We start from the raw sequence: 14,751 nt of genomic DNA, 5'->3' as shown, positions 1-14,751 counted from the left end.
TAAAATTTAAATTTAGAATTTAAATATTATGTTTAAATAATAGAAGCTACAAAACTAGTAATAATTAACACTACAAAACTCGTAATAATTAACCATCATGGTTAAAGAAGCTAGTACACAAGGTAGCTACAAAACCCTATTTCCATAACAAAAAATTCAAGTTCCAACTAAGATGAATGATCATGGAATGCAACATTAAATAACATTCCACTTGAAGAAGTGCTAAGCCTCAGCTTTTCCAGCTTGAAAAGATTGAATCCTCTGCCGCACCTTCAATATCTAAATGATGCAAAACCAAATGATCAGATACATCGTCACTTTGACAGATAAATCTAGTTATAATCTATTATGCACACCGAGGTTCCTGGATTCTAGACTCTAGAGTTTGATATTAAGAGGACACAAACATTTTCTGGTGGTTTTACAATATAATTCAACACAATTTGATTTCATATCTAGAGGACATTAATAGAAACTCATACTGATGGTTGTTATTCCAGTTTAAGAGATATAAACTTCCATAAAACCCAAAAACCATATGGATTCATGTAAAAAGCATATGGTAAATGCTAATAGAATTAGTTAAAATATTGCATGATGTCTGCTAATGAAAAAGAGGATATCCTTAACATCATTTTAAAGATCAGCCAGCATGCAATAGAGCACATAATGGAGCACAAAACTTATAGTGAAGGTAGAAAAGATATACCTCCGATGATTCTGGTAGAAATTGTCCAATTGGTAGTAGACATAGATAGGCTTCTTCATTCGCTTCTTAACCTAGCAAAAGCAACAAGAGAACATTTAACAGTGTTGAAGTCCACTTTTTTTAAAATATCTACGACTACTTCACTCATTTTACATGTTTTTTCTTTTCTTTTTTTATTTTATTTTACAAACTACGTACTTATTGGAAGGAACAATTGATATTCAAAGTACTAAAGTTGGTACAAACTAGTAAATTTTGCTTATAAAAGTAGACTGCAAATCCCATCAAACTCCAATGTTCAACCCCAGTTCCTAACTATCTCCCTTCGCTCCACACTCCTAACAAAATTTCTGCAAAACCAACATTAATTCATCCAAATTTAGACACTCTATTCATAAATTCAATTTTAACCTTAACTTGCGTATGTATTTAAAATTTGGTCCAATATGTTAAGTTGATTAAAGTTCTTTTCTATGAGAAGATAATGTAAAAGGATTGCAGATGTTTATAAATGCCGGATAAATTTATGTTTTTTTTTCTTGTACTCCTTCCATGATTACTATTATTCGCAAAGGTTGCTTGTAATAAGAAAACTAGAGTAAGGAACCAAGAAAAGGAAGGAAAAATATTCTTACTCCCATGGAATATCTCCTGCAATCAGCCATTCTCCTTCTTTGTCCTGGTAGGTGAGAATATAATCATCTTCATCACATTTTTTGTCTGTTCATGACAGGAAAAAGAAAAAAGCAAGCTGAATATTGAGATTTTTGGTATTCTTTTATCTTTTGAGGAATTTATGTATATAATCAATGACTTTACCTTTGGCAAACATGGTGATCAAGGAGTTGGTAAGTGATTGATAGGAGTGATAAAGCTTTATATCAATCTTTCTTGTTTTTGGTATTCTGTTCTTGCAGTGCTTTGTCCTGCATATGGAACAAATCAAGCAAGCTCAAGTTCATAATTTCATATATATGCTACTTAATATTCAAGACAGTAAAAAAATCGAAAACATTATATATATTTCTTGTTAGTTCATTAATATTAAACAACTCGGCTTTATTATATCTGTAATTTAAAATTGGACTTAATGGCAGCAAGTGAAACAAGAAACATATTTTGTTAAGCGTCATCATAAACCAACGTGCTTTAACATATAATAATAATAATAATAATAATAATAATAATAATTGTTACCAATATTCTAACTATATCTGTACAAAAATTATTTATATACATATATATTCAAGGGACTTTCCTATTTCATATAAATTGATATGAATTAATAAAAAAGGATGAGAAACAATTGCTTGCCGCCGGATCGATAGATGTCAGCTTCAACAATAACTGCTGTTTACACTTGAAAACTCTAGCATAAACAACTGCAACAAATTATTACAAGTTTTGTTAAAATAAATAAATAAATAGATAGGAAGATATGATACAGGAGACACTACCACACAATTCACTAAAGCCCCTTAAAGATTCACGTATTATAAACATCACCTGTCACGTGATTTTCCTCAAGTTCCTTACTGCCCGAAACTTATCAAGTTTGTCTCTCAAATCAGCTGTCAGAGAGCATCAGAATCATAATAAACATATTAATGATAATTAACAGAAAAAAAATAAAAAAGCTGACAAATGAGGAGGAAGGTCCAAGCGATGCTACAATTCTAATTAAGCTCAGCTTGACCTAACATAATTACACTCCAGTCTTCTTTTTAATCATAATTAGATAGATATTCTATTGGACAAAAGACAAATGGCTTAAGCCTATGTTAAACAGCAATGCAATGTCTGAGAAAGACAGAGGGAGACTACCAGCATCCTTGTAGCGTTCCTGAGAAATAGCCTCATTTAAGTCGCTGACAATTTTGAACTCCTCTGAATCGAGACAAGGCTGACCACTTGGCCTGGAAAATTAATTAAGGTAAGCCGCATTCAGAAACAAGAATCTCATGCAATTTTTAATGAATCTAATTCTATCAGTAAAGAAAGCAAATGCAATCTCCAAAGGGATTCCAAGACTAACTGGTCCAATTCAGCATGTGGTAAAACATCTGAAGCTGTGGACTGTACGGACAGCTTCCCTGACTCAATCACTCGCATTCCATCACTATATGCCAAGTACTTATTCACTTGTATAGGAACCTGCATAGCAGGTCAGGTATGGTTCAAAGGTCATCGTTCCAAAAAGGCTTTCACATTCTTATGGAGAGTGTAATCAGTCCAGAAAGTAAACAAAAAAAAGGGCATATGATACTTTATGTAAACCATATTTCACATAACAATATCTAGTTTAGGTGGACAAGAAAACCAAAAGAAAGGAAGGGGAAAAGCAACCTGAGGTCAATGAGAAAGCATATGAATGCTTCTATAATCTGTACAATGGATATAGCATGTAATATCCTGAATTAGGGCTTAATTGCAATAGTTGTTTCGTGACCACAAATCCGAGATAGAAATAATTATTTTACAATGATTTTGATGTTTATGATATGATTGCATGATTGTGTGAAAATTTCGTGATGAAATTCTATGCCTAAAGTGCTTAAATTGAAAGTAGGGACTAAATCAAATAAGCTGCAAAACTTGCATTCTAGAAGTTTTTAGTATGAAATTGTTTTGGAATATTAATGAGGAGGTCTTAAATAGCAATTTGACCAATTTTAAGTTCATGGACAAAATTAGGACATGGAAGGAATTTTTGGAAAGTTTAGTAGTAAGGGTATTTTGGTCATTTAGTTATTAAAATGAATTAAAAACAAAATTAAAAGCCAATTTTTGTCCATCTTCTTCATTAGGCCGAAATTTCAAGGGTTCTCCATAGCTAGGGTTTGTTTCAAGCTTCCAAGCTCCATAGTAAGTGATTCCAAGCCCCGTTTTTAATGTTCTTTACGTTTTTAGAATCTCGGAAGCTCGATTAAGCTTATGCTAGCAATAATTCAACCTAGGGTTTATATTTGGAAAAATACCCATAGGTGAAATTTTTGTACTTTGATGTTTTATGATAGAATATGGGGTTTTAAATTATGTTAGACAACTTGTGCTACTCGGTTTTTAGTGAAAACGAGTAAAAGGGCTTAATCGGCAAAAATACCTAATAGTCACAAGTATATGTTAGAGAGAGAATTTGATGTTGCCATAGAAGGGAAAAGTGATCAGCATGTTATAAAACATAGGAATAAGGAATAAAATTTAATTCCCGAGCCTAGGGGCAAAAGTGTAATTTTATTTAAAGTTCGTATTAAATGCTGTTTTGATAAATGTATGTATTAAATAAGATTAATTTGGTATTATAGATCAAGAAAAATGAGATTCAAGTCGTGATCGAGGAAAAGAAAAGATTGTGGACTAAATTGCAAAATCTTTATATTTTGGTACCAAGGTAAGTTCATGTGTAAATAATGTAGCATAAATGTTATTTTTAAGTTATTGATGTTAATTATATGATATGCTGATTTTTTTATCGTGAAATATTATGCTTTGTGGTTAATGTTGAGTAATATGCAAATTATGTTTACTACTTGATAAATATGAATTGCTACCGAGTATCGGTTCTGATATTCCATGGAAGACGGCAATGTGAGATCGAGGAAAAAAGCCCGTTTGAACCTTAGGAATAGATTAGGATACAAGTGACATGTCACTAGGATGGTTGAGCATCCGAACTCATTGATTTGAGTCCGAGTTCACTTATGGATGCGAATGTCCGAACTCGTTGAGTTGAGTCCGAGTTCGTGAAATGTAACTAGGCATCCGAACTCGTTGAGTTGAGTCCGAGTTCACTTATGGATGCGAACGCCCGAGCTCGTTGAGTTGAGTCCGACTTCACTTAGGGTCGGGTTACATGATTTCTTGATTACATATGAGGCACTTATGTGCAAATTATCCGTGTATCCGAGTTGTATTCCGACGTGTTCAACGGGTGAAATTTCTAGTGAAATGAAAGAACACTTAAGATGCAAGCGACGTATTGGTAAGTGTTGTGAAATGGACACTTTGGACAGGTATGTTCTTAACCCTCGGGTTGATAATAGATACAACAACGATAAGGTGGTAAGATGATGAATGATGTTTAGAAATATGACATATGTTTTGGTGATACCATGCTAAAGTTGTTTGGTATATTTGTATTGTTATGTTACTTGTTATTTACATATGAACTTACTAAGCATTTATGCTTACTCCTTCCTTTTCATTCACTGTAGTTTTGAACAAGCCAGCTCGAGAATCGGGACGGGTCGATGGTTCGATCACACTATCCAAAGGACTTTTATCTTGGTAAATGGCTTGTACAACTACTTAAGTATGGCATGTATAGCAATATACCTATTTTTTGCAAATAATTTTATGATATGGCCATGTTTGGTTGAGAAAATGTTTGATATTGATAAGTCATGGTGATGGCTAATTTAGATCATGTTTGATATCATGGAAGTTTAACAGGTTATCTAGTTCATAAAAATTCATGGAAAGATGAAACTTGCCTTAAAACAGAATATTGCTGCAGCAATGACATGAATTTGAAAAATCACTAAAAATAGTATAAATAGAACTAAATGATGAGTAAGTTATGAAATTGAAGCTTAATGAGTCTATTTTCATATGGATTGAACAAAACAGGAATATAAATTATATTTTATGAGATATTTAAACTTTTGCGAAATAGGGCCAGAGTGATTTCTGGATCCCCTGTTCTGACTTTAAAAATTCATAATAAATTTTACTAAAATAATTAGAAGTTTTTATTTATATGTACAGATTCCTTATTGAGTCTAGTTTTAATAGAAACAAACCTCATAGTCATTGAAATTTTTTATAGATATATATCTGATTCGTAATAAACAGAGGTCAGAGCAGTCAAACCCTGAAACAAGGGATACTTTAATTAATAAACTGTACTAATTGGCCCCATAAAAAATTTTAGAAAAAAATTGTTAAATAGATATCTGAGTCTAGATTCAGGAAAAATTTACGGATCTTGATTTCGAGTTTCGTAACTTGAGATATGATTTTTCTTGTAACTGTGATGCGAGTAGCTAGAAAGCTGTGAATGTAGAAACAAATGATTTGAAGTTCTTAAATTGATAAATTATGTTCGGTAACCCCTCAAGCTCGACTCCGGTGATGGTATCGGGCGTGGGGGCGTTACATTTAGTGGTATCAGAGCAGGTTTAGTCGGTTCTCGGACTACGTGTTGTATGTACGGATTTTGCTATACATGCCATATGTATGAATTGTGATAGTGTGACGACTTCTGACCTTTTTAAATGATTTTTATATAGTAAATGGATCCCGATCCAGCTATGGAAGATGAAGTAGAGAGTAATGCGCCAGCTTCGGCTGAAGGGGCAGCGCCGACTGAAAACCCACCTCCTACTGTTGGTTAGGGAGGAGGAGAAAGGGATCGGGAAGCCTTTCTCCAAATGATGAGTGCATGGTACACTGAGTTCGTTCGTACGAACCCAAATGTACGACCTCCCCCACCTCCCCCAATTCCTCAACCTATGCCTCCAATGCCTCAAGGAGTGGATATGATAAAATTTCACAGAACCCCCGTTGATAGAATTCGTAAACAAGGGGCTGAAGAATTTAGAGCAAATATTGATGATGATGCAGAGAAAGTAGAGTTCTGGCTTGAAAATTCTGTCCGGGTATTTGATGAATTATCTTGTACACCTGAAGAATGTTTGAAATGTGCTACATCTTTGTTGAGAGATTCAGCCTATAATTGGTGGAAGACTTTGATTTCGGTGGTACCGAAAGAGAGGGTAACTTGGGAATTCTTTCAAGAAGAGTTTCGGAAGAAATATATTAGTGAAAGATTTATTGATCAGAAATGTAAAGAGTTTCTTGAGCTGAAGCAAGGTAATATGACAGTCTCAGAATATGAAAGAGAGTTTGTTCGATTGAGTAAGTATGCCAGGGAATATGTTCCTACAGAAGCCAAGATGTGCCGACGATTTGAAGACGGGCTCAACGAAGACATTAAAGTATTTGTCGGGATCCTTGAACTGAAAGAAATGGTAGTCCTAGTTGATCGAGCTTGTAAGGCTGAAGAACTACTTAAAGAGAAGAGGAAGGTAGAGGCTGAGACACGAAATTGAAAGAAAAGGCCAATGAGTAAGGCACCTTCACAGCAACCCGGAAAGTCAAGAAATATGAATCCTCGTTCCCAAGTTTCAGCTGGGCAATCATATGGAAATTTTAAGAAGCAGAATGTGGGTCCTAAATCTCAGAATACTTCTGCAGCCAGTGTAGGGAACTCGAGATTTGTTAAACCCGAGTGCCAGCGGTGTGGTAGAAATCATTTTGGTCCGTGCAGAGCAAATGAATGTTTTCGATGTGGTTCTCCGGATCATTTTATTAGAGACTGCCCAGAGAGAGCTGAGAAAGAAAAATTTCAGAGTGTAAAAGCTAGTGGTGCAAACTCGAGGGGAAGGTATCCGAGAAAAGCTGGAAGTGAAACAAGCAGTAAGAATGTAGCCAGAGATGCAACAGTTAGATCTGAGGGAAGAGCGCCGGCTAGAACTTATGCTATTAAAGCGCGTGAAGATGCTTCCTCACCCGATGTGATTACCGGTACATTTTCTCTTTATGATATTAATGTTATTGCTTTGATTGATCCTGGTTCTACTCATTCATACGTATGCATTAAACTGGTGTCTCGTATGAATATACCTATTGAGAACACAGAATTTATGATTAGAGTGTCGAACCCGTTAGGCAAATGCATGATAGTTGATAAAGTAAGCAAGAAATGCCCTTTAATGATTCGGGGTCATTACTTTCCGGCCGACTTGATGTTGTTGCCGTTTGATGAATTTGATGTTATTTTGGGTATGGATTGGTTGACATTGCATGATGCTATAATAAATTGCAAAGAAAAGGTTATAGAATTAAAGTGTGAAAGTGGTGAAATTCTGCAGGTTGAGCCAGACAAGTCAGAGGCATTATCTAGTATGATTTCTTCGATGTCGGCTCAGAGATATTTGAGAAAGGGTTATGAAGCTTATTAGGCATATGTAATTAATACAAAAGAAGTTGAAAAGAAAGTTGAATCAGTGCCAATTGTGTGTGAATTTGCGGACGTATTTCCAGAAGAATTACCGGGTTTGCCTCCAGTCAGGGAAGTAGAATTTGGTATTGATTTAATACCGGGAACAGCTCCGATCCCGATTGCTCCATATAGAATGGCACCAACAGAGTTGAAAGAATTAAAGTCGCAGTTGCAAGAGTTGACTGATAAAGGCTTTGTGAGACCGAGTTTTTCACCTGGGGTGCTCCCGTGTTATTTGTGAAAAAGAAGGATGGTTCTATGAGATTATGTGTTGATTATCGGCAGTTAAACAAGGTGACAATAAAAAACAAGTATCCGTTGCCGAGAATTGATGATTTGTTTGATCAGCTAAAAGGAGCGACATGGTTTTCAAAGATTGACTTGAGATCTGGGTATTATCAGCTGCGAGTAAAAGAGTCAGATGTGCCTAAAACTACTTTTAGAACAAGGCACGGTCATTATGAATTTTTAGTTATGCCATTCGGGTTGACAAATGCTCCTGCTGTGTTTATGGATTTAATGAATCGCATATTTCGGCCATACTTGGACAGATTTGTTGTAGTGTTTATAGATGATATTTTAATTTATTCAAAAGATGAGACAGAGCATGCTGAGCATTTGAGAATAGTTTTGAAAACTTTGAGAGATAAGCAGCTGTATGCTAAGTTTAGTAAAAGTGAATTTTGGCTCCGGAAATTGGATTTTTGGGTCATATTGTTTCAGGTGATGGTATACGAGTTGATCCTAGTAAAATTTCAACCATTGTTGATTGGAAACCACCAAAAAACGTAACTGAAGTTAGAAGTTTCTTGGGGCTAGCTGGGTATTATCGGCGGTTCGTAAATGGATTTTCTATAATTGCTGCTCCTATGACTAGACTACTCTGAAAGGATGTTAAATTTGAATTGACGGAAAAATGTCAACAGAGTTTCGAAGAATTGAAAAAGTTATTAACTTAAGCACCAGTGTTGATACAACCCGAATCAGGTAAAGAATTTGTGGTGTATAGTGATGCTTCTCTAAATGGTTTGGGGTGTGTACTCATGCAAGAAGAAAAAGTGGTGGCTTATGCTTCGAGACAGTTAAAACCTCATGAGAAGAATTATCCTACTCACGATTTGGAATTGGCTGCGGTGGTATTTGCTTTGAAGATTTGGCGACATTATTTGTATGGTGAAAAGTGCCGAGTATATACCGATCACAAAAGTCTTAAATACTTGATGTCACAAAAAGACTTGAATTTGAGACAGCGAAGATAGTTGGAGTTATTGAAAGATTACGAGCTTGTTATTGATTATCATTCGGGAAAAGCGAATGTGGTTGCCGATGCTTTAAGCAGAAAGTTGTTGTTTGCTTTGAGAGTTATGAACACTCAGTTGAAAATATCAGATGACGGTTCGATTCTAGCAGAGTTAAGAGCAAGACCGATGTTTTTACAAGAGATTTCTGAAGCTCAAAAAAATGATCAAGATTTGCTAGCCAAAAGAAAACAGTGTGAAGCTGATACGGGATCAGATTTCAGAATCGGTTCTGATGGTTGTTTGATGTTTAAAAATCGGATTTGTGTACCGAAAAATGATGAGTTGATTCAAAAGATTTTGCATGAAGCACATAATGGTTGTTTAGCGGTTCATCCGGGCAGTACGAAGATGTATAATGACTTGAAGAAAATGTACTGGTAGAGTGGAATGAAAAGAGATATTTCCGAGTTTGTATCAAAGTGCTTAGTTTGCCAACAAGTGAAAGCTGAACACCAAGTACCTTCGGGATTACTCCAGCCTATTATGGTTCCTGAATGGAAATGGGATCAGATTACTATGGATTTTATATCAGGGTTGCCGTTAACTCCAGGGAAGAAAAATGCCATCTGGGCAATAGTTGACAGACTGACTAAATCGGCTCATTTTATTCCAGTACGTACAGATTATTCTCTTAATAAGTTGGCTGAATTGTATATCCGAGAAATTGTTAGACTTCATGGGATACCTTTGTCAATCATTTCGGATAGAGATCCGAGGTTTACCTCACGATTTTGGCAAAAGTTCAAGAAGCATTAGGTACAAAGTTAAATTTCAGCACTGCCTTTCATCCACAAACTGATGGACAATCAGAGAGAGTAATTCAGATTCTTGAAGACATGCTCAGATGTTGTGTATTGGAATTTCAAGGTAGTTGGGAAAAGTATTTACCATTGGTAGAATTTGCTTATAATAATAGTTATCAGACAAGTTTGAAGATGGCACCTTATGAAGCATTATATGGTCGTAAATGTCGGACGCCATTGTATTAGACTGAACTCAAGGAAAATCAGATTTATGGAGTTGATTTAATAAAAGAAACCGAAGAAAAGGTGAAAGTGATTCGAGATTGTTTGAAAGCTGCTTCAGATAGACAGAAATCTTATGCGGATTTGAAACGAAAGGAAATGGAGTTTCAAGTTGGTGATAAGGTATTTTTGAAAGTGTCTCCATGGAAGAAATTCCTTAGATTTGGACGAAAGGGCAAGTTAAGTCCGCGTTTTATTAGACCGTATGAAATAATTGAAAAAGTTGGACCGGTAGCATATCGGCTAGCGTTACCACCCGAATTAGAAAAGATTCATGATGTGTTTCACGTATCTATGTTACGTCGGTATCGTTCGGATCCTTCACATATAATTTCACCGATAGAAACTGAACTGCAACCGGATATGACTTATGAAGAAGAACCGATTAAGATTTTAGCTCGAGAAGTCAAACAACTAAGAAATAAAAGTGTTGCACTTGTAAAAGTGTTGTGGCAAAAGCATGGGGTAGAAGAGACTACATGGGAACCTGAAGAAACTATGAGAAACCAATACCCACACCTGTTTACCGGTAAGATTTTCGAGGACGAAAATCCTTAACAGGGGGAGAGTTGTAATATCCTGAATTAGGGTTTAATTGCAATAGTGATTTCGTGACCACAAATCCGAGATAGAAATAATTATTTTACAATGATTTTGATATTTATGATATGATTGCATGATTGTGTGAAAATTTCATGATGAAATTCTATGCCTAAAGTGCTTAAATTGAAAGTAGGGACTAAATCAAATAAGCTGCAAAACTTGCATTCTAGAAGTTTTTAGTATGAAATTGTTTTGGAATATTAATGAGGAGGTCTTAAATAGAAATTTGACCAATTTTAAGTTCATGGACAAAATTAGGACATGGAAGGAATTTTTGGAAAGTTTAGTAGTAAGGGTATTTTGGTCATTTAGTTATTAAAATGAATTAAAAACAAAATTAAAAGCCAATTTTTGTCCATCTTCTTCATTAGGCCGAAATTTCAAGGGTTCTCCATAGCTAGGGTTTGTTTCAAGCTTCCAAGCTCCATAGTAAGTGATTCCAAGCCCCGTTTTTAATGTTCTTTACGTTTTTAGAATCCCGGAAGCTCGATTAAGCTTATGCTAGCAATAATTCAACCTAGGGTTTATATTTGGAAAAAAACCCATAGGTGAAATTTGTGTATTTTGATGTTTTATGATAGAATATGGGGTTTTAAATTATGTTAGACAACTTGTGCTACTCGGTTTTTAGTGAAAACGAGTAAAAGGGCTTAATCGGCAAAAATACCTAATAGTCACAAGTATATGTTAGAGAGAGAATTTGATGTTGCCATAGAAGGGAAAAGTGATCAGCATGTTATAAAACATAAGAATAAGGAATAAAGTTTAATTCCCGAGCCTAGGGGCAAAAGTGTAATTATGCAAAAGTTTAGGGGCAAAAGTGTAATTTTTTTAAAGTTCGTATTAAATGCTGTTTTGATAAATGTATGTATTAAATAAGATTAATTTGGTATTATAGATCAAGAAAAACGAGATTCAAGTCGTGATCGAGGAAAAGAAAAGATTGTGGACTAAATTGCAAAATCTTTATATTTTGGTACCTAGGTAAGATCATGTGTAAATAATGTAGCATAAATGTTATTTTTAAGTTATTGATGTTAATTATATGATATGCTGATTTTTTTATCGTGAAATATTATGCTTTGTGGTTAATGTTGAGTAATATGCAAATTATGTTTACTACTTGATAAATATGAATTGCAACCGAGTATCGGTTCTGATATTCCATGGAAGATGGCAATGTGAGATCAAGGAAAAAAGCCCGTTTGAACCTTAGGAATAGATTAGGATACAAGTGACATGTCACTAGGATGGTTGAGCATCCGAACTCGTTGATTTGAGTTCGAGTTCACTTATGGATGCGAATTTCTGAACTCGTTGAGTTGAGTCCGAGTTCGTGAAATGTAACTAGGCATCCGAACTCGTTGAGTTGAGTCCGAGTTCACTTATGGATGCGAACGCCCGAGCTCGTTGAGTTGAGTCCAAGTTCACTTAGGGGCGGGTTACATGATTTCTTGATTACATATGAGGCACTTATGTGCAAGTTATCCGTGTATCCGAGTTGTATTCCGACGTGTTCAACGGGTGAAATTTCTAGTGAAATGAAAGAACACTTAAGATGCAAGCAACGTATTGGTAAGTGTTGTGAAATGGACACTTTGGACAGGTATGTTCTTAACCCTCAGGTTGATAATAGATACAACAACGATAAGGTGGTAAGATGATGAATGATGTTTAGAAATATGACATGTTTTGGTGATACCATGCTAAAGTTGTTTGGTATATTTGTATTGTTATGTTACTTGTTATTTACATATGAACTTACTAAGCATTTATGCTTACTCCTTCCTTTTCATTCACTGTAGTTTTGAACAAGCCAGCTCGAGAATTGGGACGGGTCGAAGGTTCGATCACACTATCCAAAGGACTTTTATCTTGGTAAATGGCTTGTACAACTACTTAAGTATGGCATGTATAGCAATATACCTATTTGTGTAAATAATTTTATGATATGGCCATGTTTGGTTGAGAAAATGTTTGATATTGATAAGTCATGGTGATGGCTAATTTAGATCAAGTTTGATATCATGGAAGTTTAACAGGTTATCTAGTTCATAAAAATTCATGGAAAGATGAAACTTGCCTTAAAACAGAATATTGCTGCAGCAATGACATGAATTTGAAAAATCACTAAAAATAGTATAAATGGAACTAAATGATGAGTAAGTTATGAAATTGAAGCTTAATGAGTCTATTTTCATATGGATTGAACAAAACAGAAATATAAATTATATTTTATGAGATATTTAAACTTTTGCGAAACACGGCCAGAGTGATTTCTGGATCCCCTGTTCTGACTTTAAAAATTCATAATAAATTTTACTAAAATAATTAGAAGTTGTTATTTATATGTACAGATTCATTATTGAGTCTAGTTTTAATAGAAACAAACCTCATAGTCATTGAAATTTTTTATAGATATATATCTGATTCGTAATAAACAGAGGTCAGAGCAGTCGAACCCTGAAATAGGGGATACTTTAATTAATAAACTGTACTAATTGGCCCAATAAAAAATTCTAGAAAAAAATTAGTAAATAGATATCTGAGTCTAGATTCAGGAAAAAGTTACGGATCTTAATTTTGAGTTTCGTAACTCGAGATATGATTTTTCTTGTAACTGTGATACGAGTAGCTAGAAAGCTGTGAATGTAGAAACAAATGATTTGAAGTTCTTAAATTGATAAATTATGTTCGGTAACCCCTCAAGCTCGACTCCGGTGATGGTCTCGGGCGTGGGGGCGTTACACAGCATTTCCGCAATCAGATCGATAACTCAATTTACAGTCCACCAGGGGGAGAATTTTACGAATATTTGGCTAGAACAAGGATTATTTGGTTCAATTACTCATAGGCTTACAATCTTAAACAATTAATTTACACTATTTTGAACAAAAAGAAAAAAAGAAAAGAAGCTAGGTTGATTGCTTTGTTCTTGAATCAATACCTTCACAATCCACAAATACCATGGATCAAATCCAATTCTAATTACCCAAAATCAGGAAAATCGTTTCCAGTAAATCAAATCAGCAGATTCAAAGATAATAAAACTAAAAAAAAAATCAATTACTCAAAATTGAATTAAAACACATTTCAATATCGGATTCATAAGAGGAAAAAGAAAAGAATACCTGAAGTGAATTGACTTTCATTTTCAATGCAACTACACATTTGGCATTGCAATACACAACATAATAGTTAGAGCAAAATAGACTATTAGCAACAAAGAAAAGGCCACACTTGCTTGAAGAGATATTGCAAGATTTTGGAAATTTTCCCAGAAAAAATAAAGTAAACTTACTGTGATTCTTGGGTTTTGATTGATTCCTTTATTGAGTCCTCCATAAGAGAAACTATCCATGTCGATAACGAAGCTATCGTGTTTATCAACTGTGTATTGAAACCCACCTATATGATCTGAAACTGAGATTTTTTGTGTTGAAATCTCATTGGAAGATGCCAAATCCTATCCCCAAATTCGAAGATAAATTTTTTTCAAGGATTTATATTAGAAATGAAACGATTGATTATGATGATGAAAAAATGAAGAAGACCCAGAGAGATTATACTTACCAACTTGGGAATTTCCGTCAAGTCCAACATTTTCTCGGGAAAATGAAACAAAGAGGTGGTGAAGAAAATCTTCCAAACATGAATAAAATATTTTCTTAGAAACCAAACAAATCTCATGATTTATACACAAAAGAACAAAGACTGATGCTTTTTTAAACTCCAAATCTTGTATTTAGGTATAAAGGTTAAAGCTTCAACTGATATATGTTGTAGAGAGATTTAAAATAAAAAACACATAGAAATCAATGAAGGAAGGAAAGTTGAAATGGGCTAAGATGAAAGGAAAAAAATGATTTTAAGGGGGAAAATTAGGGGTTTTAGGGGGAAATTTTTGGGGATAAAACACGTGAGGAAGGAAAATGATTTTTACGTGTGGCGTTTTACTTAAAAACGCCGCAAAAAATTATTGCATTTTGAATAAAACGACGTCGATTTACTTTACTAAATTTTTTTTGTCTTTTAAAAATTATTAGT

The 14,751-nt window shown here is 34.5% G+C and overlaps 1 protein-coding gene and 1 long non-coding RNA gene across 2 annotated transcripts; both read right to left on the bottom strand.

The window, feature by feature from the left end:
* LOC107894731 (uncharacterized) lies at positions 1-1,641 on the bottom strand. Its single transcript, XR_001683236.2, has 4 exons — positions 1,529-1,641; positions 1,345-1,429; positions 710-780; positions 1-279 (listed from the first exon to the last, which is right to left on the bottom strand). It is a non-coding gene; the product is annotated as an uncharacterized lncRNA (long non-coding RNA).
* A 611-nt stretch (positions 1,642-2,252) lies between these two features.
* LOC107919530 (uncharacterized) lies at positions 2,253-14,447 on the bottom strand. Its single transcript, XM_016848975.2, has 3 exons — positions 14,278-14,447; positions 14,006-14,170; positions 2,253-2,863 (listed from the first exon to the last, which is right to left on the bottom strand). The coding sequence occupies exons 1-3, from the start codon at positions 14,392-14,394 to the stop codon at positions 2,669-2,671; spliced, it is 477 nt and encodes a 158-aa protein (XP_016704464.1). The 5' UTR covers positions 14,395-14,447; the 3' UTR covers positions 2,253-2,668.
* Between the last annotated feature and the right edge of the window lie 304 nt (positions 14,448-14,751).

This window comes from Gossypium hirsutum, chromosome A13 (assembly GCF_007990345.1).
Source record: "Gossypium hirsutum isolate 1008001.06 chromosome A13, Gossypium_hirsutum_v2.1, whole genome shotgun sequence".
Lineage (NCBI taxonomy): Eukaryota > Viridiplantae > Streptophyta > Magnoliopsida > Malvales > Malvaceae > Gossypium > Gossypium hirsutum.
Note: the sequence above shows the minus strand (reverse complement) of the source record. Positions and strands in the feature narration are given on the sequence as shown.

What these genes read in the sequence shown, in the direction of transcription:
- LOC107919530 (XM_016848975.2), bottom strand. Translation starts at nt 14,394, where the DNA reads ATGAGATTTGTTTGGTTTCTAAGAAAATATTTTATTCATGTTTGGAAG. An exon ending in TGACGGAAATTCCCAAGTTG is followed by an intron (nt 14,171 to 14,277) that starts GTAAGTATAATC and finishes ATTTGGGGATAG; the next exon opens with GATTTGGCATCTTCCAATGA. An exon ending in ATCAAAACCCAAGAATCACA is followed by an intron (nt 2,864 to 14,005) that starts GTAAGTTTACTT and finishes CCTGCTATGCAG; the next exon opens with GTTCCTATACAAGTGAATAA.